The 23,600-nt window shown below is 50.5% G+C and overlaps 1 protein-coding gene, 1 long non-coding RNA gene and 1 pseudogene across 4 annotated transcripts in view; 2 read left to right on the forward strand and 1 right to left on the reverse strand.

Moving 5' to 3' along the window:
• CGN (cingulin) lies at positions 1-23,066 on the reverse strand. 3 transcript variants are annotated; one of them, XM_023641171.2, is made up of 22 exons: positions 22,804-23,066; positions 22,201-22,267; positions 16,421-17,296; positions 15,577-15,677; positions 15,354-15,423; positions 15,167-15,262; positions 13,562-13,689; positions 12,767-12,899; positions 12,236-12,448; positions 11,655-11,803; positions 11,270-11,402; positions 8,589-8,789; positions 8,037-8,243; positions 7,390-7,647; positions 5,772-5,942; positions 5,073-5,234; positions 3,565-3,654; positions 2,993-3,076; positions 2,761-2,879; positions 2,334-2,442; positions 1,790-1,953; positions 1-1,473 (listed from the first exon to the last, which is right to left on the reverse strand). In XM_023641171.2, exons 3-22 carry the CDS (start codon positions 17,279-17,281, stop codon positions 1,332-1,334), a joined length of 3,591 nt encoding a protein of 1,196 aa, XP_023496939.1. In that variant the 5' UTR covers positions 17,282-17,296; positions 22,201-22,267; positions 22,804-23,066; the 3' UTR covers positions 1-1,331. The 3 variants fall into 3 exon arrangements, with proteins under 3 accessions (XP_023496939.1, XP_001492565.1, XP_070124353.1); XM_001492515.5 differs by lacking the exon at positions 22,201-22,267 and having other exon boundaries at positions 22,804-22,906; XM_070268252.1 differs by lacking the exon at positions 22,201-22,267 and having other exon boundaries at positions 22,659-22,859.
• Positions 17,408-17,729, forward strand: LOC100055516 (NADH dehydrogenase [ubiquinone] 1 alpha subcomplex subunit 3 pseudogene; annotated as a pseudogene).
• Positions 23,066-23,600, forward strand: part of LOC106783199 (uncharacterized) — a 5,513-nt gene continuing 4,978 nt past the window's right edge. The window contains exons 1-2 of the long non-coding RNA XR_001380836.3: positions 23,066-23,230; positions 23,341-23,454. This is a non-coding gene — a long non-coding RNA (uncharacterized lncRNA). The remainder of the gene's footprint in view (positions 23,231-23,340; positions 23,455-23,600) is intronic.

Here is a 23,600-nt window from a genome sequence, read left to right on the forward strand (position 1 = left end):
TTTCAGTATAGATATATAATTTTAATATTTAATTTAAAATAAAATCAAGCCTGGATTGGATTGGGAGAGGATATATGATTTGCAGAATAATTTTTTTTTTTAAGTCATGAAATTACAAGTCATTGGTGAGAAAGGCTTCTTCCTCCCCCAGGCTCTGTAAGGAAATGAGAGGTGAGTCATCTCCCTTACCTCCTCCCTACCAGAGCATGGCTCTCCCCAAAACCTCCATTGCCTCTTCCCATTTCTACCAAGAGTCAGCCTCTAGCCCCAGGCAGGAAGTCCTGTGTCAGCTCCAAGCTCCTGAGATAATGAGGGTCCCTCGGTTCCCTACAGAGGTTGGGCACATCTGGTCAGAGAAGCCACAAATAAGGCCACAGGGACTGAAATCTTTGCTTTTCGGACTTGTGTAGACAGTTCTCAGGGTTCCCAGGTGTAACTACCTTATAAACACATCTGTAGTCACCGAGGGAGGGGGGAAAGATGGAAACCCTGAGAAGAACCAGGCCCTACCACCTTATCATGGCACTACCAAAGTCCTTCTCCCATGGGCTCATCAGCAGAGAAGCTGGTAGCTCTCTCGACCAGTCACTGGGGTAGCAGGGAAAACTGAGGGCCTGGAAGGGGAAAGCCTGGTCCTGGAGAGGTATGAATGTGCAGGTATAAAAGGCAAGAAGAGCATCCTTATCTCCTCACCTGGCTAAGGCACTGAGAAGAAAGAAGGAAGGTAGGAATGGTGATGATGGAAAGGGGTGGAGAAAGTGTCCCTTGGATCCTGGCTTGGGGAAGATAAAAAATATAGGAATAGAGATGGGTGGGGACTACCTCATGAGTCCCATGGCTGTGCAAAGAGGAGCAACTGAGATGTGGGTAGAGCCACGCCAGCATGTCCATTACCCATAATGTTCCCTTTACCCTGCTCCAGAGTGGGAGAAAAATGGGTTGCAGGAGTCAAGGGAGCAGAATCACATAGCGTATTTCCCTGAGCCTGAGGGTTAAGGGCTAAAGAAATAAAGCTTTACATACATGGCAATTTCTATCTCTTCCTATCCTGCTCAATCCCCCTCAGCCTTCATGCTGAACATCCTGCTGCTATGTGGGAGCAGAGGGAGAGGTCGGCACTTAAGGAGAGGGCTCAGTTGGCCTAAAATACCCACTCCTCCAAAGGAAAGGGAAAGTCCATCTACCAGATTAGTGCTGGTGCCTTTTGCATCCCCATCACTCACACCCCTCCTTGTCTTAGGTCTGAATAATTGGGTCCCCCACAGGAATGAGGAATCAGAGGCTGGGCAGGGCTGGCCAGGATAGGTTTCCAGGCCTTTGTGGACCATGAGCTAACAGGAGCTGGTCTGCAGGTTGCTCTCTGTAAGCAGTGATGCGATGGAGGAAGGATCGTAGACGCCGTCGAATTCCTCATCTGAGCTCAGCCCTTCATGTTGGAGGGCTGACTCAGCAGCTGAACGGGACGTTTTGCGCCTGAGTCAGAGAGAGGAATTCTGGTAAGGGCAGGAGATAGAAAGATTGACACAGCCATCCTTTTCATGATAAGGAAAACCCCAATTCTTCTAAAGCCTAAAGCTACTCACAAGATCTCCCACTAATCAGAGATTTGGGGAGATGGGGTACAGGATGGGGGCTGAGATACTAAGAGATAATCATACTGGCTTCCAACCAGGAATGAGTGACTGTGAAGTCCCATCTTAGAGATGCTCCTCTTATCTAGCTCAGGGGAGCCCATTCCCTTCCTGCTCTACCATCCATAAGGAGCAGGGGGCAGAAGAGCAGCATGTACCAGGAGTCTTTCTCTAGGGCTTTGATCCGGGCCTGGAGCTGTTCATTGACTTCATGCTGCTCCTCCAGCTCACGCTGGGCCTTCTTCCTCAGGCCGTCTAGTCGCTCAATTTCCTCTTCTGCTTCATCCACCTGCCGCTTCAAAGCCTTCACCCTTAGGCTTAGCTGGACAGGATACAAGTCCTCACATGAGAAAAACAGCTGCTGCTACCATGGCCTTAGACCCTCCCTTGTAGCAATCTTGACAAGGGATCGTTGCCCCTAGGAAAGCGTGACCATGGGCAAGTTCCCGAACCTCAAAGGTTTGCCTTGGGGATTAGATGTATAAGACTTAGAAAGAGAACCTAGCACCCAGCACATCAGCAGCACTCAATACATATGCTCACTATGACTTCTCTAATCCAGTCCTTTCAGTCTAGTCTCTCTGTCCTTATACAAGGAAATCTAAGTTTGGAAGACCTGGGAGATGGGGCCTCCCTTGGCCTTCAAGCAAACACACAGTATACATTGCCTTTAGGTTGCTTGGCCCTGGCTGCCACCCTTACCTGGTCTTTCTGGTCATTGACATGCTGCCGCTCATCATCAATCTGGATGGACAGCTCTTTAACTCTCCGCTCTAGTTTTCGGTTGGTGGACTGCAGAACTGTCTTCTCCCTAAGAGGGTGGGTAAGGGGATGTCTATGGTCATCGCCATTTCTAAAGGAACCCTTACTTGGCTCCCTACTGCCTCCAAGGACTCCTCTTAGTCATCAGCCCCACCGTTAGACTGGGGAGGATCCAGGGCAGAACCAAAGAACTGGGGAGGTAGAGGTCATTCACATTTCACAATTTCTGCAACTCTCTCTGGTCTCTATCCAGAGAATAGGTCTCCTTAAGGATCAGGCCAGGCTGGGCCTTTTCTGAGGTAGAAGATGGAGGGAGCCCCAGAGGAGAAAAGTCCAGAGAGAGAGAGAGAGCATGGGCTCATGTCACCTCTCTTCAGCCTGCAGCCGTTCCTGCAACTCCCGATTCAAGGATTCAAGCTGAGAGAGGCTGGCACTGGGCTTCTGGAAGCCTTCTGAGCTGGCCAACCGGCTCTTCAAGTCCTTGTTCTGAGAGAGACAGGAAGCCTCCATAGTTAAGCACTCCACTTCTGATCTCTTCTGTGGTCATTTTACCCACTCCTGGGGTTCTATCCCCAAGACTCCTCACCCCTCCCCCTCACCTGTCTCTCCAGGGAGATTTTGTCACACTCCAGGTCCTGCCGAGCAGACCTCTCCTGCATGAGCTCTGTCCTCAGCTGGTCCACCTGAGTGGGTGGGTGAGTGGGGATGGGTGAGACGAACCAGACTTCGGGAGGTCTAATGATGAACCAGCAAGCTGAACCAATCGAGGCAGAGTAACTGTAGGATGCTCTCTAAACTCTGAATCTCAAAAATTCCCAGGCAACTAGGAGATCACAGCCTATTCAAATGAGAGGAGCCACAGAATTTAAACAGGGCCTCCTCAGTCTTACCAGGAACTAGCATCTCTTCTGAATGGAAGCAGCCCAGACTCAAATCAGAGAGTAGCCCAGGCCACCAGGATTCCTTCCTCCACTCAAATTCCTGGCTTCTTTCTACTGAGGAAACCTGCCAATCCTTCCCGAAGCAGACGAGACCCTGAAGCAGAGCCAGCCGTGCAGCGATTCTGCAGCCAGAGCTCTCCAGATTATGAAACATGGGAGGGTAGAGTTGTTTTTGAGAGGGCTGAGAGGTTCTGCAGTCAGGGGTAGACACAGATGAGGGGTAAGGCTACCTGCTCCCGGCCGCGATTCACCCGGTCTGTGAGCAGCTCCACAGTGCTCCTCTCCTCATCCAACTCTGCTTCCAGCCGTGAGACTTTTTCCTGTGGCAGAGGGACAACTGGTTCATTCTGCCCCAAATGCTGGACACCAGAATGCCAAACTCTGATAAAGACCCTCTCAAACCCCAGCCTTCACAGACTTTTCTCTTGCACGTATCTCCATAACCTGTTGGTCCCTGCCCCTGCCAGGGGCCACCATGGAGCTAGCACCCTCTGCTGACGAGGCGTGGCATCGAGGGGAAAGGGTGAGGTCTGCTCTGGTCTTGGCCCCTTGGCAGGATGACAAATCCCAGAATCTGTTCCTCATTGGGGCAGCCCTACTTCCCTAATGGGAAAACAGAGAAAGCCAAGTGCCTGAGCCAAGGCTGAGATGGAGACAGTCAGAAACTAAAGCAGCAGGATACAGACTAGGGAAGCAAACTCGAGCCAGGCAGTACCATGCAGAGGCTAAGTCTGGGCTCTGGGGCCAGACTGCCTGGGTCTGAAAGTCAGATCTACCACTTCCTAGCAGAGGGGCCATGGAGCTGCTTAACCTCTCTGTGTCTCCGTCTTCCTCATCTGTAAAATGAAGAAAACAAGACCACCTACCCCACAGGGTTATTCTGAAGATTAAATAAGTCTTAAGTGCCTGGCACGCAGCACAATAAATAAGTGTTTGCTATTGCTGTTGTTATTATTATTGCCAAACAGAGCAAAGTGAAGACCACTGTTCACTCTAAAGGGGAGACAACACCGCTCAGCTCTAGCCAATTGCTGCCACGCAGACAGCTCAGGACTCGAACCTCAGTGTTACCGTATTTCCCAGATGTATAAAATAATACAAAATTTTATGTGACATCTATATTCTAAACATTGGCAATTAACTTAAAGGTTTTTAAAACACTGAGTCAAACAAAACTCAACAGCTGTGGGCTGCTAATTTTCCATCCTGAGTATAGAAAGAGCCAGCCCTGGTGGTCTAGTGGTTAAGATTTGGCACTCTCACTGCCGCGGCCTGGGTTCATTTCCCAGTCAGGGAACCACCCCACCTGTCTGTCTGTTGTCACACTGCAGTGGCTGCGTGTTGCTTTAAAGCTATGCCACCGGGCATCTGAAATACCAGCAGGGTCACCAATGGTGGACAGCTTTCAGTGGAGTTTCCAGACTAAGACAGACTAGAAAGAAGAACCTGGCCACCCACTTCCGAAAAAGCTGGCCATAAAAAGCCTACAAATAGCAGCAGAGCATTGTTTGATACAGCAAAGGAAGGTGAGAGGATGGAGCAAAAACATGGGGCAGAGTTCCACTCTGCTGTACACAGGGTTGCTAGCAGGTGGAATTGACTCAATGGTACTAACAGAAAAGCATAGAAAGAGGCTTGGAGTGTCCTGGCTCCTTTCCCCAGAGACGTCTCACCTAGGCCAGGATCCAGACCCCCAGCACCCTCTACCCACCTCAGGTCATCCCCTCAGTGTCCTCACCTCAAGGCCCTTGAGTTGCCGGGTCCTGTCATCCTGGGAACGCTTTTTGGTCTCTGCCTCTTGTTCCAGCCCCTGCAGTCGCTGGGCCAGCAGCTCTTTGTCCAGCCGGGCTGTGTCCCGATCTGCCTGGGATGCCTGCAGGGCCTGCCGCAGCCTCTGGGTCTGGGCAGAAGGGAAAAATGCAACAGCTCAGAGAAGTAAGGTTGGGGTTGAGGGGTGGGAGCAGACCACCCCTAAGGGGAGAAATATTTCATCACTGACATTCTTTAAAATTGCGAGAACATGGTGATAATAAAAAGCAGACTGACTTTCAGTCCATTTTCCTTATTATTTTAAAATTCTCTACACAAATTGGAATCACCTGAGTTTTTAGACCACTGTTCCTGGCTCCTAGCCCCAGGGATTATGATTTAAGTGGTTGGAAATGCACCTTGGGCATTAGGATTTTTAAAAATCTCCCCAGGAGACTCTAATATGCAGCAGAGTTTGAAATCCCTGCTTTAGAGACAACACAGCCCCCACTGTCCGTACCTAGGATGGATAGGTCCTCCCACCTCCCACACCTTAGTAAGTCACTCTAAGTGGTCAGACCTAAATCTGGGTCGCAGGATCCCTTGGCCACAGGTTTAGTTAAGAGGCAATGACCTTCAAACCAAGGACATTGGGAGATTCCCACCCTCTTGCCATTTAGGGTCCTACCTCATCCTGAAGCCGGCTCAGCCCCCCAGAGGTCTTCTCTGCCTCACTGGCCCATTCCTTGGCCTGGCGCTGGGCATCGGCCACCTCCCGCCGGGCCTTTTCCTTGTAATCCTCCAGCTGGGCCTGGAGCTGCTGGAGGGCTTGCTTAGAGTCGTCCCCAATCTGCTCCAGCTGAAACGCAGAGAAAAGCGAGTTTTCAGCACTGCACCTCTTCAGCAGATGCTTGTGTCCCTTTTCTGAGCCAAGACTCTCCCAGAGCCTCCTTCCTGCCAAAGTAGCCCTCTCCTGCTCTTTCCTGGGCTAGGGTCCCTAGTACAGCTAGTAGTAATATATAGATTGCTGGAGTTCAAATCCTGGCTCTACCACTTATTAGCTGTGTAATCACAGGCAAGTTACTCAGCCTCTGTGGGTCTCAGTTCCCCATCTATAAAATGAGATAATAGTAGTACCAACATCACAAGGTTGTCATGAGAATTAAAGCAGTAAGTTACGTAAAGCACTTACAACAGTGCTTGATACAAAGTAAACCTTAAATGACCTCAGTTCAGCAAACCCAAGATGCCAATGATTATAAGATATACCACTAAGAAAGGAAAATCTGTCAACTGACCATGACATATCATCAATTATAAGACACAACTCAGTTCCAGAGATGATACAACGTGCATTTTAGAACTGATGAAATACATTAGGTGTTTACTCTAGTATTTTTGTTTTTGTTTTTTTTTTTTTGAGGAAGATTAGCCCTGAGCTAACTACTGCCAATCCTCCTCTTTTTGCTGAGGAAGCCTGGCGCTAAGCTAACATCCACGCCCATCTTCCTCCACTTTTTAAATGTGGGACGCCTACCACAGCGTGGCTTTTGCCAAGTGGTGCCATGTCCGCACCCAGGATCCGAACCGGCGAACCCCAGGCCGCCAAGAAGCAGCAAGTGCGAACTCAACACTGCGCCACAGGGCCGACCCATGCTCTAGTTTTTAAAGTAAGAGATTAGGAGGAGGTGGCTGGCCCGGTGGTGCAGCGGTTAAGTTCGCATGTTCCACTTTGGTGGCCAAGGGTTTGCCAGTTCAGATCCCGGGTGCAGACATGGCACAGCTTGGCAAGCCATGCTGTGGCAGGCGTCCCACATAAAAAGTAGAGGAAGATGGGCATGGCTGTTAGCTCAGGGCCAGTCTTCCTCAGCAAAAAGAGGAGGATTGGCAGTAGTTAGCTCAGGGATAATCTTCCTCAAAAAAAAAAAGAGATTAGGAGGAGAACCTTACCCCAAAAAAAGCAATTTATTTTCTTTTCTTCCTTTCTCCTTCCCATCCCCCAAATATAAAATTCTACCAATGAATGTCCCCATGTTTAGGTCTTATAGACGTTTAAGGGAAAAATCCCAGGAGACACTCTCTAAGGATCAAGATCCTAAAGGAATGGGATGCGGGGAGAAGGGCAAAAATACTGAGGAGAGGTAGAGAGGATGCCACTCTCTCAAGATTTAGCTTGGCCTCCCCAGCAATGAACTTGAAAACAAACACCACACAGGATGACCTCCCCACCCCGACTCCCATCCCCCAGGCAAGCTTCGGTATGAGCTGGGCCTCTTCTCAAGAGTGCAGGCCACCCCATGGCCCACCTCCTTGTTCAGTCGGTCCACAGTCCTGTCCAGCAAACGTTTCTGCTCCTCCAGCTCAGCCTTGCCCCGCCGGAGCACCTCCCGCTGCTTCCCCTCCTCCTCTAGGGCGCGGTTCAGTGCCTGCTGCTCCTGCCCGAGGCGGGCCAGCCCCCGCTGGGCCTCCTCCAGCCGTGCCTCCAGTGCCCGCTTGGCTGCTGCCAGGCTCCCCTCCTCTTCCTGGGCTGCATTCAGGGCCTCCTCTAGCCGCTGTTTCTCTGCCTGGGAGAGGGGGGAGGTAAAGGGGGTGGACTGAGAGGAGGCCAAGCTTGGGCTCAAGCCATTTGGAGGTGAGTAGATAGGACAAAGGAGGAAGAGATATTTATGAAAAAGATGGGCAATGAAAACAGGTTCAGAGGAACTAGTAAAGAAATCAAGACACAGAGAACATGCAAAGGATGGGAGATAAGAGAGAAAAATACCAGTGGTTCAAAGGGTGAGACATTCACACCGAAACACGCTCCAGGAAATAAACCCAAGGTTAACAGAGGGTTTGGGGAGGCAAGCAGACGTCCACTAAGGACAAAATAAAATTGATGGCTGGGTATTTAGCCAGGGATGAGAAGAGAAAGGGCCAGGACGAAGCCAACGATGTCTCCAGAAGCACTGACCTCTAGCCGCTGCACCTTGTCCCGAAGCCGTGCCTCCACCACTTCCCCACCCTCCGCCAAGCCTCGCGCCTCCTTCAGCTGCTGCTCCAGACCCAGGATGCGCCGTCGGAATTCGTCATTTTCCTCCTGGGTCTCCCGAAGTGTTGTTTCCACTGCTGACCGACGCTGCCCCAGCACTGCCGCCTCTGCCTCTGCTGCCATCTGAGCCTGCGGCCAGTTCAGGGAGCAGTGGCTCAGACCCCAGGGCTCAAGGTCATTGACCACTCCAGGAAAGCCACCCCAAAGAGAGCCCACAAGAACGAGACTTAAAGAGGGGTGGCGCCACAAGCCAGAGGCTTCCCTGAGAATCCCATCCGTAAAGAGATGCACTGGCTATCACCAAGTATGGCCCGGCCTCCCCCTGCCAAATCCTGGCTGCTTTTAACCACACACCTAGGACCAAGCATCTGGTCTATACGTACCCATGATAGGTAATTTTCCACGCCCTCTGGCTCCTCAGCCCTCCAGACCCCTCAGCCTCCACCTCCTAAGCCCTGGGCCCACTCCCCTTGCCTTGGAAGCCTCTTCACAGTCCTGTCTCAGTTGCTGGAGGGTCTTTTGTAGCTGGAGGTTCTGCTGTTCCAGCTCCTGGCCTCGATCAGCCTCAACCTTCAGCTGCTTCTCCAACTCCTGCTCCCGGTGGCGCCCAGCCACCTGCTGGCTCTGCCCCTCTGCCTGCAGCTCCTTAAGTTCCTCCTGTGTCCGGCATAGCTCCTAGAAGGGAAGGGGAATGGTGACAGGGCAGAGAGAGCCAGCCTGGGATACCAGAATGTGGAGAAACTACAACTCTCCTACGTTGCTAGGGGCAATGTAAAATGGTGTAGCTCCTTGGGAAAGCGGTTTGGCAGTTTCTCAAAAAGGTAACTGTAGAGTTACCATACAACCTAGCAATTCCACTCCTAGGTATATATTCAAGAGAACTGAAGGCATATATTCACAAAAAACTTGTATGTGAATGTTCATAGCAGCATTATTCATTATAGCTAAAATATAGAAATGACCCAATGTCCGTCAAGTGGTGAATGTCCATCAAATGGTATTATCCATACAATGGAATATTATTATGCCATAAAAAGTAATGAAGTACTGGGGACTGGCCCAGTGGCGTAGTGGTTAAGTTCAAGCGCTCCCCTTCAGCAGTCCAAGGTTCATAGTTTCGGATCCTGGGCACAGAGCTACATACCACTCATCAAGTCATGCTGTGGAGGTGTCCCACATCCAAAACAGAGAAAGACTGGCACAGATATTAGCTCAGGGCCACTGTTCCTCAAGCAAAAACAGGGAGATTGGCAACAGGTATCAGCTCAGGGCCAATCTTCCTCACCAAAAAAAAGAAAAGTAATGAAGTACTAATACTTGCTACAACATGGATAAACCTTGCCACATATTATTGGAGTCCAATTATATGAAATGTCCAGAATAGGCAAACCCATAGAGAGAGAAAGTAGATTAGTGGTTACCAGGGGGTGGGGAGAGTGACTGCTAATGGACATAGGGTTCTTTCTGGAGGTAATAAAAATATTCTGTAATTGGATAGTGGTAATGGTTATACAACTTTGTGAATATACTAAAAACTACTAAATTATACACTTTAAAAGGGTGGATTTTATGGTATGTGAAATAAATCTCCATTAAGAAAATTACGTAGAGTGAGAGTAGATGAGAGTCTGGATAAAACAGGACTGGCTTTTAAAAAAAAGAAAATATGTCAAAAACTAAAATATGTGACACAAGAAATACTGGTGCTGCTCTGATTTCTTTTTTAAAAAATTAAAATATGAGTTCTGGTTCTAATTCAGAGAGTACCATAATTAGGCTGAAAGGTTACATGATACACAGTGAGTCTTCAACATAAGACGCTAACAAAACTAACTGCAAAGAAAAGAAGAATAGCATGGTGTATGGTCTCCATTGGACTGGGTTAGTCTGTTTCCCTAATGTATATTTTGTTTATTGACTAAATACTTGATAAAATATACTTAGTATATGAGATAAATGAAACACTAGTTATTACTTTTTAGCTTTCTAGCTTTATCCAGCATAATAAATCAACTGAGATTGTCAAGAGGAATGTCCAAGTTCACTGTCAGCTAATGTACTGAACAGATTTCAGACTATCCTTGATGTTTGTTAACTTGAGAACAAGACAGTAAAAATCTAAGAGTACTTTTCATGTGACAATCACCAAAGTATATTTGGTTAACATTTATTATGTTTTCTCCATCAAATATTTCGTGTAAGCTCAGGCTTTTATTTATGGAAAAAATCATTGTTTAGAGCTATATTTCTTTACTCATTTTAAAATATGATTACCACGATTACAATTAGGTAGTCTGACATTAAGGCATGATAAGCGAGTATTGTTTAGTTAATACTCGTTAACTGAGCACCTACTCCATACCCAGAATAGAGGATCAGAGAACTGTAGACCTAGAAGGAGCCTCAGGAGGCCATAAACGCTAGTTCCCTATAATTAGCCAAAATATCTTCCAAGTTTCTAAATCATCCAAAATAATTAGTTGCTTTTTTGTCCTTCATAAACAAATACCAAGAATATGAAGAAATTATCTGTGTGTTGACTTCAATTTTAGGACCTTCTCATGTGTAAAATATCCATGCATGATGAAACATTTAATTCCCCATGTCTAGATTCTATACTCTCTAACCAGCCTTCAAATTACAATCTGGCTTCCCATGTAGGTCAGCTGGCCCTGCCAATGCAAGTATTTCGGTCTATGTGACGGCAATTTTCGTTGTAAGTTAATAAACTGGCATTCTAACTGTAAATGCCTGTTTCATAAATGTAGTGAATGAGTCCTTCATGACAGACAGAGCAACTCTTGCTATGCTGACCAAATAAGGTTTCCAAGTTTGCAAAAACGACCCTGGAGTTTCACAAATCCACCTAAGTGCCGCTACCCATGAGATCTCTTGGGAGACAGCCAGCATCTCTGCCTATAACCCAACCTGGCCACTGAGAGCTCTTTCCATTAGACACTTCTAAACCCAATGAGAAGACCAGCCCTGCTGGATCAAAGAGTGTGTGCTGGAAAGAGAGAAGGCTGAACAGGCAGGATGGGGCCTGAAAACCAAGCACACAGGAGACAGCCACTCTAGTATGGAGCCCCTCATAGATAGGTGAGGCAGGTGCCCATCACCCCAACCTGCCCTTCTGCCCCCCAACTCCCAAGTACCTTCTTGAGCTCCTCCACCTGGCGAACATCTCCAGCACTAGCTCGGGCCTGTCCTAATTCCCTTTGCAAGGCCTCCATCTTCTCCCCAAGCTCCTCCTCCATCTCCTCCTTCTCCATCCGCAGCTGCAGGAGTCTGAGCCCAGCCAGGTGAATTGAAAGGGAAAGGGAACAGGGTCGGGTCACTTGCCTGGGAGAGGTTAGCAGGACAACAAAAACCAGCCCCCTGGAGGCCATTATACTGGGCACCAATCTCAGGAGGGGGAAAGGTGGATATGGAGAAGAGCAGTTTGAGAAATGGGAAAGGAAAGAGTACAGTGTGGGTAGAAAGGAAGTGGGATACAAGAATCACGGATAAATACTCCAGGGAGACAGGCAAGGTCCTTACTCCTGCTTGGTGGCTCTAAGCTCCTCCTTGTTCTTCTGGAACATGCTTTGCCAATGCCCTGTCTCCTCTGAGGTCTCCTCCAGCTCCCTCTGCAGCTCCCGCACCAGGGCTGACATCTTCTGCCTCTCAGCCTCCAATGTTGCGTGGTCCTAGGGAAGGGGAGAGTCAGGGGCCAGAAGCTCAGAAGGAAGAGCTCACTTCAAACCAAAGTGTGAGTGTGTACAAGGGGAAGCTCAGATCCAGACACGCCATGCCAGCTGCGCACCCTGACACCCCAGTGGTACCTGGTGCAATGCTAGCAGAGGCTCTTTCCCCAAGTCCCACAGCCCACCCCTCTGTCATCTATAGGGAATGTCCCCCAGTTATTTCCCTATGGGACTTTGGTCACACACCCTCCCGGTACTTCTGGCCTGCACTCCCTCTCTCTGCCCTTGTAGGTTTCCTGACCAAGGTTTTCATTACATCTCACAAGTGTCCTATACGGGAAGTTATAAGCAGGAAAGTCAAAAAATACCAAGACCTCAAAGCAGCCCCCTTCTTGGGGGTTCCCTCTTCTCCCAGCCCCTGCTCTTGTCACATGCCTGGGTCGCATCTTGCATGCTCCGGCGAAGCTGCTCTGTGTCTCGTTGGTACTGCTGCCGGACTTGCTCGACCTCTTGGTCACGAGAGGCCACCTCCTCCTTCAGGGCCCCCTTCAGGGCTGTCAACTCCCGCTCCCGCAACCGCAGCTGCTCCTCTATCTGCTGTTTCCCCTCCAAGACCTCTTGCAGAAGCTCCCGGGTCTCTAACAGGTCCTGGGGAAAGTGAAGGTGGAAGTACAGAGGTGACCACATTAGGATCCACCTATCTATTAATTCATTCATTCAGTCAATCAAAAAATATTTATTGAGCACCTTGTATCTGTTAGGTGCCCTCTGCCCTCCAAGATGCCTAGTTTGGATAAAGGAAACCCACCATTCTGGGTTCTACCCCTACCCCGCCGTTGAATGTGCCTGAAAGCACATTAAGGGGTACCTGTAATCAGCTACCTACTCCCCATACCTTGGGGAAAGACTTGAGGATGCTCTAGCTAAAAGAAAGCAGAGGCTGAGGTACCCAAATCTGTTCCCTACCTTCATTAGCACCTGCTTAGCAGGCTCAGGACCCTGGGCCTGTTTCAGCTTGTCCTGCAGCTCCATCACCTGGGTCTCTAGCCCATGTCGTACCCTTTCACCCTGGTCCAGGAGGAGCTTCATGTTCTGGAGCCTAATAATTAATAAAAGATAACATTATGGAGCACTATATGTCAGGCAGGGTTTTTTTTTTTAACATTTTACATTTATTAATTCATTTCAACCTCCTTCAAGTCTTTGTCCAAATCTTAATGAGACCTCCCCTGACTACCTTATTTAATATTGCAACCTGCTCCCCCACAACCCAGCCCTCCTGATCTGCTTTAACCTACTCTGCTTCTCACTTTCTCACATGTTACAAATTTACTTATATAACGTGTGTACTGTGTACTGTCTGTTCCCCCTCACTAGAAAATACACTTCTGGAGAGGAAGCTCTTCATCTGCATGGTTCACTGATGTACCCCAGGAATCTAGATCACTGGCTGCCACAAGGTATTTGCTGCAAAAATATCTGCTGAATGAATGATTGAATCTTCACAGTAATCCTATGAGATAGGTGCTACTATTAATCCCATTTTACAGATTAAGAACCTGAGGCACAGAGGCAAACCAAGGGAGCCTAACTCATGCACTGTCACCATCACTGATGGGGATGGTAAAGAGAAAGGTCCTACCTTTAAATCATCTCTGTCCACCCCTCTCAGCTTCTGGAGACTTCCCTCTGTCTCCCCAGCCCTGGGGCAGCCTCCAACTCTGGTGGAGGCCCCAAGCAGCCCCCATCAGCGGCACTCACTCCTTGGTGCTCTGCTGGGCCTCCCCCTTCCTCCTCTCCAGCAGCTCCTGCAGTCGGCTGCACTCTTCTGCCTTTTCCTCCAGCTGCCGCTCCAGCCCAAGCCGGGATGGCTCTAGCTTCTGCCGCTTCTGGAAAAGGAAAGGCAGGTGAGTACAGCAGGGAGAGAGTAGGGACAGCCTCTGAGAAGGACCAGGAATAATGGGAATGTCTAACATTTACTGACATTCACTATGACCACTGTACTAGGGACCTTATGCATAGTATCTGCATTTAATCCTCATAACAAGCCTCCAAACTTGTGACAGTTTAAAATATGTCCACAAATTATTTCACGTTCCTTTCAAAAGGTAAACCCTAATTCCTCTCCCCTTGGGCATGGGCTGGACTTACGGACTCTCTTCTAACAAACAGAAAAATGAAGAAGTGACAGGTAGCTTCTGAAACTAAGTCATAAAAAGGCACTGCAGCTTCCCCCTTACCTTCTCCTTGGAGGGCTCACTCTGGGGGAAGGTAGCTGCCGTATTATGAGGACACTCAAGCAGCCCTATAAAGAGGTCCACATAGCAAGGAACTGAGGCCTCCAACCAACAGCCACTGAGTAAGCCATTTTAGAAGCATTTCCTCCACTCCAGTCAAGTCTTCTAACGACCACAGCCCCAGATAAGACCTCGGCTGGAACCTCATGACAGACTCTGAGCCAGAACTACCCAGCTAAGCTGCTCCCAGATCCTGGGCATTCAGACACCGGGAGATGTTTGTTTTAAGCTAGTAAGTTTTGGGGTAATTTGTTACACCACAATAGAGAACTATTACAGTACAATTATTATCCCCACTTCACAGTTAAGGAAACAGAGGCTTAAAACATTTAAAGAACTTGCCCAAGGTCAGTTACACAGCAAACAAGTAAGGGCACCAGGATTTGAACTCAGTTTGATTCCGCAACCCACCACTTAACCACTACACTACACTGCTTTTCAGGAAACAAAGGTGGTTACAATCCAATAGGTACTGAGTACCAACTACATACAAGACAATACTGCAAGAGGTGAAAGCAGTTTTTTTTTTAAAAAAGGGAATACATAGGCTTTAGAATAAGACTCACCTGAATTTTTAAATTCCTTCTCTGCAACTCATTACCTCGAGCAATTCACTTAACCTCTCTGATCTTCAATTTTCTCATCATAAAAGAGTCCAGGATGCCTACTTTATAGGGTCACTATAATTACTACATATTACCCAGGATGGTACCTACCATAAAAATTATACTCAATAAATGACAGCTAGTATTATTGTCACCACTATTACAATTATGAAAAAAACTGAGGTAAGTAATTTGCTCAAGATTTATACAGCCAGTAAGTGGCAGAGCCAGGATGGAAACTTCCAAAGGAAATGGAACAGAAAGTAGTTGGACCCCTGATGAAGGTGCTCTTCCTCTCCAAGCTCCAGAGAACCCCAGAAGTCCTTGCTGGAACTAGCACACACTCTCGCCTCTAGACCCACAGGACACACAGTGTTTGTCCCATTGCTTGGAAGAGCCAGCCCAGGTGAAGGTTCTTTCCCTTGTGGTCCTTCATCCCTCCTGCACTTCTAATCTCTCCTCACCTTCACCTCTTCATCCAGCTTTTGCTGCAGCTCCTCCACTTTTTGGGTGAGTTCACCATGCCCTCCCAGGGCCTTGGCAGAACCAGGAGAAGCCATCTGCGGAGAAGGAAGTGGGTCCACATCTAGATTCTGAGGCCCACAGGGCCCTAACCCTGACCCTTGCTCCCACTGTGAGAAGACCACTCACCACCAGAGGCTGCATCTGCTCCAGCACCAAACTGACCTTCCTCCTCACAGCAGTTTCGCTTTCTGAGCTTCTGGAGGATAAAAGGACAGAGGCAAAGGTTAGGGTAGGAAAGAGGGAGCAGAGATGAGGGAAGGAAGGGTTAAGAGCGAAGAGGATGGGGAATGAAGCTAGAAGGAAAAGAAGAGAGGTGTGTGACTCCACTGTTGGGAAGGCCCCCACTCACCCCTCCCTCAGGATGCCATAGATGGTGGCCTTCACATGGTCTACACTGCCTGCTGGGGTTGCCTCCTGCTGGTCTCGGAGAAGGTCTGGAGTTGATTTCAACTGCAAAAAAGTAAACCCAAAGAAAGAGGAAGATTAAGCCAGAAGGGTGCATGGGGTCCAGATGAAGTGGAAATGGCAGTTAGGAGAAAAAGTCCTTCAAGCATGATGAACAAGCCTGAAGCAGGGTAAAGAGGCAACACTGCTGAGGCCTGAGCCACAGGCCAGGGAGAGATCCATGCAGGACACACCTCCCACTATTACTGCAAACCAGGTTTTCCTCAACAAGTAGATCTCAAGCAGCTGTGAGCTGTATCAAAACTAATTTGTCACTAATGACAGTTAATGTACTAGAGTTTGTATATGATTCACTTTTAGAATGGGCTTAATTCTGTCTCAGAATAAAATTGCTCCCCAACTTACTTGCATTCCTGAGTGGAAGACAAAGGTGTGGAGTTTTGGCAAGAGCACCAGGGAGCTGCTCATATCCTCCAAACCTGCCTTATGTATGCTGCAGGCCTAGCAAATGCTAGTGACCGAGGCACAGTTAATGGTCGGGAAATGACAAGAAACTCTCCATGCTTGTGAAGTGTGATTTCATAGTTCCATTTCCTTTAGAATTTTGCCCATGCAAGTATCTTGTACATGTGAATATCACCTACATTAAGTGGATGGATAAAGTGGAGGGCAAAAGTAGAGGCTTTCTGCCCTTAGTGATCGGAATCAGCAAGGGATTCCAGGGCTGGTGGGCCAGGCCTAATGAGAAGGGACCAGGGGTTGGAAGCCACAGAGGGATGGGGTCTGACCTGCAGCATAGCAGAGTCCTGTGCTCTCCCCCGTGGCTCCTCAAAACTCTGAAGAACCCAGTCCCGAGTCTGACGAGTACGGCTAAAGCCACTGCTCTGGCTCTGGGCCAGCTGTTTCGAGCTGCCCATGTGGTCGTCATGCTTGGCACTAGGGGTCAAGTGGTTGGGGGACCGGTGCTCTCCTTCCTCAAGGGTGTCCCGGGGGATCCGGTTGTCCAGGCTCTGGCTCCGCTTGCGCTGTTCAGGGGGCAGTGTCCGCATGCGGCGGCCAGTGCGGCCCCGGGCCTGGCTCCCATGTTGCCTGTCAAACTTGCTGATGAGTGAGTCCACTGAAGACAGGGGAGCAGTGTCAATGGTGCTCCCCGGGGAAGCTCCTTGCGGGGCTAGCTCCAGCAGGCTGGTGCTCCTATTGCTTGGACCCAGAGGAGCAGGGCCTGTCAGTGAGGCGTGGGACTGGGAGCGGAGTAGCCTTCCATTCCAGGGGGCCCCAGGCTCCTCATCAGACAAACTGCCCTGTGAGGGGGCAGGAAACTCCTTGGCCCGAGAGTAGGGGTTCTTGGGGAGTTCCGAGTTGGAGCTCAGAGCACCCGGGGCCCCTCGGTTGTTGGCTCCCTTGATTTGGACCCCAAAGGAGTCGCCACCTTTCTCCCCACTGTTGAGCACCACAAAGGGCTGCCCAGCGATGCCCTGCACACGCACAGCGACCCCATAGGTACTGGCTCTCGCATCCTTAGCTGGACGTCGCCCACCACGACGTAAGGTGCCCATCTCTGCATCATCCACTGGCTCTGTGATGAAGCGAATCTGGACTCCATGATCTACAGGGCCCCGGGGCTCGGCCATGGTGGATGCCTGCTCCATGGGTGTCAGGGGGTCCTAGAAGATGAAGAAAAGAGTTTAAGCTGAGAGACTAGAATTAGAAACTCAGAAACCTCTACCTGCCCAGCTTTTACAAAGCTAATTGCTGCAACCTCGCTGCTTCCGAGACCAAGATGGCTGTGAGACTCGCCGCCTTCCTCAAGAATGCCTGGGCCAAGGAGCCGGTGCTGGTCGCGTCCTTCACTATCGCGGGCCTTGCTATAATTCTGCCCATCCTCAGCCCTTACACCAAGTACTCCATCATGATCAACAAGGCGACACCCTACACCTACCCAGTGCCCCTCCGAGATGACGGGAATATGTCCGATGTGCCCAGCCACCCCCAGGACCCCCAGGGCCCAAGCCTGGAGTGGCTGAAGAAACTGTGATCACCTCCGTTGACAGGGACGAGATCCCCTCCCCTGTGGCCCCCAATAAAAATGTGAAAACTAGGGGCTGGCCCCGTGGCCAAGTGGTTAAGTTCGCGCGCTCTGCTGCAGGCGGACCAGTGTTTCATTGGTTCGAATCCTGGGCGCGGACATGGCACTGCTCATCAAACCACGTGAGGCAGCGTCCCACATGCCACAACTAGAAGGACCCACAACGAAGAATATACAACTATGTACTGGGGGGCTTTGGGGAAAAAAATAATTAAAAAAATATTAAAAATATTAAAATACTAAAAATGTAAAAACTGAAGGGAAAAAAAGCTAATTGCTTTGTCAGTTCCTTCTACAGAAAACAGTGGTTCTCATACTGTGAGTAGCAGAATCACCAGAAGGGCCTGCTAAAACAGATTGCTGGGGGGCCAGCCCCATGGCCAAGTGGTTAAGTTTGCACACTCCGCTTAGGTGGCCCAGGGTTTCGCCGGTTCGAATCCTGGGCGCAGACATGGCACCACTCATCAAGCCATGCTGAGGTGGCATCCCACGTGCCACAACTAGAGGGACCTACAATTAAAAATACACAATGATGTACTGGGGGGCTTTGGGGAGAAAAAGGAAAAACAAAATCTTAAAAAAACAAAACAGATTGCTGGACCCCACCCCCAGAATTTCTCATTTACTAGGCCTGGTGTGGGGCCTGAGCATTTGCATTTCTAACGTCAAAATTCCCAGGTGATGCTGATGCTGCTGGCCCAGATTCCACACTTTGAGACCCACTGACTCAGAAGAATCCATTTCATCTGATGCAGTTCTGGGGAGCTTGGCTGTGTCAAGAGTTTAAACATTTTGCTTGATCTTCACATATACACATATGCTACCTTGTGCCTCCTCCACGCCAGTGAAGGCAGAACCCAAGCCCTGCCTAACAGACACCTCCATCCCAATGGAGAAAAGGGGGCCTCCCCTTCCAGAGCTCATTTAAAATACAGAAGACTCATAAGGTATGCCATCCCATTTCTGAGAGGATACTCAAAGAAATTGATAGCAGTGATGCCACTGGATTGGGGGAACTGAGGGCTGGGGACAAGGATGAGAGAGTGACCAGCTTTTTATTGTATATCTGTTTGTCTCTTTTGAATTTGGAACCATGTAGATGTATTGCCTATTCAAGAAAAGATTTAAATAATGTTTAAGAGTGCCAATCCAAGGGACCCCAGGACAGTCAGACTTGTCCCATCTGAGGGCCAGAGACAAGACCACCCACAGGCCAGTTCCCAGGTTCACAGTGCCAAGCTCAGAGTCAGCAAACAGAATGTATTCGAGGTATGCTCTGGCTCCAGGAACTTGGGGAGGAGAGATTCTCCTCCAAGCAAGTATAAAACCCAGCTTCCCCACCCCTTCTGCTAATCTCTACCAGAGCCTAGCACCAAACTGGAGGAGGAGCCTCTGATGTGCCAGACAGAGACACAAACATCCAGCTCAACCTCCCCGTGGAGCTCTGGGCCAAGGAAACTTGCCAGGGCCCCTTTCAGGGATTGCAGAAGTGCTAGGAAGGCCGGGGAACCCTGGTGAGAGGGGAAGGGAGGGGCAGACCTCCAGGTGAGAAAGGGCTTGTTGGGGGAAACAGTCTTCTGTCTGAAGAGGAAGAGCATTCCTTGCATTCCCAGCCCTTCTCCTCCTGAGAAAGGGACAGGGAGGGAGGAGCCCTTGATTGACAATAGTTCTTCACCTCTTTGGTGTTGAGGCTCCATCGGAGAAAATGATGAAAGCAATGCACCCTCCCTCCAGGAGAGAGCCCACACAAACTTTCACCACAGAATCTCAAGAGGTTTGTGAACATCTTAAAGCCCAGCCGTGAACCCGAGGAGCCCTGTCCTTCCACTACTCAGGCACTGGGGGGGAGTTTAACCAACCTCTGCCTCAGATACCCCAAACGGCAGGATGTTTAGTTGGCAGGGCCCTATGTTGGAACTCTGCAACTGTCCTACAGTGAGTTTATTTCTATATATTCCTCGGAGTCATGATTTGTTTCCCGTCTGTCTCCCCCACTAGAGTATAAGCTTTTGGAGGACAAAGACCTTGACGCTCAGCTGACTCCTGTGACCCCAGGGCCTCCCACATGGTAGATGTCGATAAATGTTTGTTAAAGACTGTATCCTGAACCAAGGCAGACTGGCACAGCAGTGGGGAGATTTGCGCAAGGATCCCTCACAGCCATTTCTTGTTTGCTCCAGTAACAGGACCTCTTCCTGGCCTGGACTCCCTGCCCAATTCAGTCACCATTTTGGAACCAGATGTGCCTAGACTGCCAACTCTCAGAAGTCACATGATTTATTCATGGCGCAGCTCTACCCTGTCAGTACACCTACTGATCCTCCAGATCCAGGTCAAGGAGTTCCCAGCCCAGGCCCAGCAGAGCGCACAAACCCTCACCCGCCCAAGAGCACCAAGCTGTTCAGGGGCAGCATCGAGCACAGCCCCAGGTCCCAATGACTCTCTAACTCCAACCACCTTCAGTCCCAAGACATGCGGGTCAGGGGCCAGGAGGGCTGAAGCGATCTTTCTGGTGAGTCAGAAAGCAGGGCTCTAAATGATTCAACATGGAAAAACTCGAAACCTATCTGCCTTCAGTTACAGAGGACAGTGGGGCGGGGCCAGGGGAGCAAGGCAGCTTCCAGGCCTTGCGTAAGCCCCAGAGGCAGGTAAACAGTGATCTAGTACCAGGCAACATGGAGTCCAGAGCCTCTGCTCTCACCAGATGCTTGACCCTGCTTTTCCCTCCTCTGGCATGTGCCCAAGGCGCTCCTCACCAGCTGTACTCTGGGAAGAGACCAGGACCGAGTTAACTCAGCTTCGTCTGTCAGCCTCTGCCCTTCCCGCCTGCAAGGAAGGGGAGCACACTCTGCACCTGTACCAGACAGCCACTTCTCCCTGAGTTACTCATTAGCCTGCCCTGTCCCAATTCCATCACCTCTGGCTCAGTCATAAGCATCTAGCTTCCAACTAGGAGAGACAGGGTCTCCGGACTCCCGGCAGGAAGTGGGGGCGGGGTGGTTTCGGGTGTGTGGAGGAAGAACTGATGGGCTGGGCAATCTGCTACATGCTACATAACTGGCAGATTTAGAAAACGAGAGAAGTAGAGGTATAGAGATTAGACTCCCTCAGAGGTAACAAGGAAAGCAAACGGTCAGAAGAGAAAAAGACAGCTCAGTGACCTTGATCATTCAGCTCCTATTTTCTCATAAAGAGATACAGAGATAAGAAGGCTCCCCGCAGATCCAAAACGAATCCCCGAAGTGGACTCCTGGCTCGGTCCACTGAAAATGGCGAAACCTGAGAGCCAGGCTAGATAGAGCTGTCTGGCCAGTGGGAAAAAAAAAAAACACAATGAGGAACTGGGCCCCTGCAAACTGGCTGGACTGGTTTGAGAGGCAAGGGGAAGGGGAGGGCCAGGGAGACTCCACTGGAGGCTTGTAAAGCAGACCAGACAAATTCCACCCCAGAGGAGGCAGGGGGCAAAACCATGGGCAGGGACTCTGCCAGCCTAGATGCCAAGGCTCTGAAGGAGGAGGTGGAAGGTAGAGAGGAAACAGGCAGGTAGAGCACAAAGAACCTGGTGAGTGACAGGCCAGTGTGTGACAGACTTTGTCTCCCTTGACCCCTCCCTCTCAAGTTCCCCAAGTTGCATTCCTGATCCCACACTTGCCTTGGCCACCTCCCTGGCCCTTAGTTTTCCCTCTCTGACGTGAAGAGAAGCAGCCCTACCCCTTCCTCACCTCCCACAGGGGTGATGGCATGCAGGTCAGCCTGGGGAAAGCAGGAAGGGTTCTGAAAGCCAGAATCCTCTTAGGGTCAGGCAAATCTGGATTAGCAGTCCCCTAGAGCCAGCCCCCTACTCCCAAATTTCAAGGATGAACGAAGTACAGAGGCACGCGTAGGCAGCCTAATGACAACGGTTGCTAATTATTTCCCAATTACAACAACTTTCCTCAGGCAGGGCATCAAAGGGGCCAAGTTAAGGCTGGCTCCGTTCCTTTACCTGCCTAAGGCAAGGGAATTTGCCTCAGAAGTCTCGTCTGTGCCCCAATGTGCATCCAGCCTGCAGATTGGAGGTGCTAACTACCCTAGTCTTCTGGTCTCCGGAGGAGTCCTGCCTATTTCCTGCACTACTAGTGCCTACTGCCAGTCTGACAGCCATTGTGGTCCAGGAGTCAGGGATGCCTGATGGGGTTTCAGGGAGTCATGTGGATCTTCTGAGAGGCATCAAGGAAACTGGTTAGGCTCCCAAACCTCACCCAACGGCCCCATGTAGAACCACATTAGAAAGCATGTGTGCTTGGGGGGAGGGTTTGACATCAGCCCCCAGAAAGAGGCCTCATTAGAAAAAACTATGTCTAGACATTTTGTAGGTCTAGGGATCTAAGCTTCCTCATATCCCTCCCTTAGAGGGTACTCTGTCGAGAGGAAGAAGGAAAAATTCTCCCTGGCATGAAAGCAAGGGAGGACAGAAACTGAAAGCCTTAAATAGTTTCACACCTGGCAAAGAGATGGCGGTGCCCTCTTGTCCTGCTCTTCAGTGTCTCTTATTTGCAACTGGCATCCTCTGCAGGTGAATGGTTAGAGAAAGATTCCACACCTCAGAGCCATCCCAAAGCCAGAAGGGATGTGTCAGCACCAGCTGAGACTGGCAGTAGGGGGAAGAACCTCAGGAAGACAGCACTTCTCGATGCCCTCCCCATTACGTCTCTGAACCTCAGGGAGCAGTTGCCTTTGCCCAACTGAAACTAACTCCCTCCCCCCCACCATCCCGGTCTCCAAGAGAAACTCTGCCCCTGGGACCTGCGTCTGACCTCCAGAGAGATCCTGGCCCTGAAACGCTTTCCTGCCCTAGGAATAGCCTCAGCCTCAAGTGCCCCTCACCTGGCACCTTTCCAGGCACCTGCCCCTGGCACCTTGGAGTAGGAGCCAGCTCTTAATCAGTACTCCCAGCCTACCTTGACCTCCCCTCCTCCTGTCTGCAGCTCAGCACCTGTGCCCAGAAGGCGGGTGTTTCAGATTGCCCCGACCTGCGCCCCTCAGGGGTACACCTGAGGGCTCGCTTGCCTCTCAGGTGCCCTTGCCCCCGCCCGATTCACTCACCCCAGCCGGGCTCGGCGCTCCCGGGCTCGGGCTTGGGCTCGGGCTCGGGCAGAGCTGCACGCGCGGCTCCCGGGCCCTCCCCCTCTGTCCCTCGGCGCTCCCTCCTTCTTTCTCCCCCTCCCACCAACCTGTTACTCCCCTCCGGAGCTCCACCCCTATTGGCCGTCACCACCTGCCCCGCCTTGCCCTTCTCCGGTTGGTCCGTTTTCCGCGAGGGGTGGGGCCGCCGTAGGGACCCGGACCCGGGGTCGCCAGCCCGGGTGGGCCGGGTCACGTGGGCCGGCGGGCGGCAGAGCGCCGGGGGCGGGGCGGCGAGGGGCAACTGGAGGCCATTTTGGGGGCGTAGTGGCCGCCCGTGACCGCCCCCGCCCGGGCCCCGGCCCCCGCCCCGCGAGCCGCCCGCCGGAGCATCTTCTCGCCTGAGCAGGTAAATAGCTGTGGCCTCCGGTGTTCTCAACGTGAATCTCGGTCCAGACCCCTTTCTGCCCTTCACCAACCTCCGCATAAACCAAATTACTCTTCCGTCACTTTCTGCAGAAAACATCTCTCCGGTCCTCCGATGTCAGAGCCTCCTCCACCTCGGGTCGTCTCCTTTTCCCCAGCCTGAGCCAGAACCCCAATCTAGGATTCTCTGTCCCCTGGCCTCCACTGGTATGTTTTTCTCTGTAGTGTGTATCACCTTCCAATTAGATAATTCAATTTTAAAAATCATATTCATCGTTTGTCTCTCTTTCTACAATAAGCTCCACCAGGGCAAGGATCTCTTGTTTTGTTCGCTGCTTTATCCCAAACGCCTA

Source organism: Equus caballus, chromosome 5 (assembly GCF_041296265.1).
Source record: "Equus caballus isolate H_3958 breed thoroughbred chromosome 5, TB-T2T, whole genome shotgun sequence".
NCBI classification, from domain to species: Eukaryota; Metazoa; Chordata; class Mammalia; order Perissodactyla; family Equidae; genus Equus; species Equus caballus.

Bases quoted from the DNA above. Each gene is read 5' to 3' on its own strand.
- CGN (XM_023641171.2), bottom strand. From the start codon at position 17,281: ATGGAGCAGGCATCCACCATGGCCGAGCCCCGGGGCCCTGTAGATCAT. The intron at 13,690-15,166 runs GTGAGGAGAGAT...TTCCTTTTCCAG, and splicing joins AGCTGGATGAAGAGGTGAAG to AAGCGGCAGAAGCTAGAGCC. The intron at 5,943-7,389 runs GTGGGCCATGGG...TCTGCGTTTCAG, and splicing joins TGGACCGACTGAACAAGGAG to CTGGAGCAGATTGGGGACGA.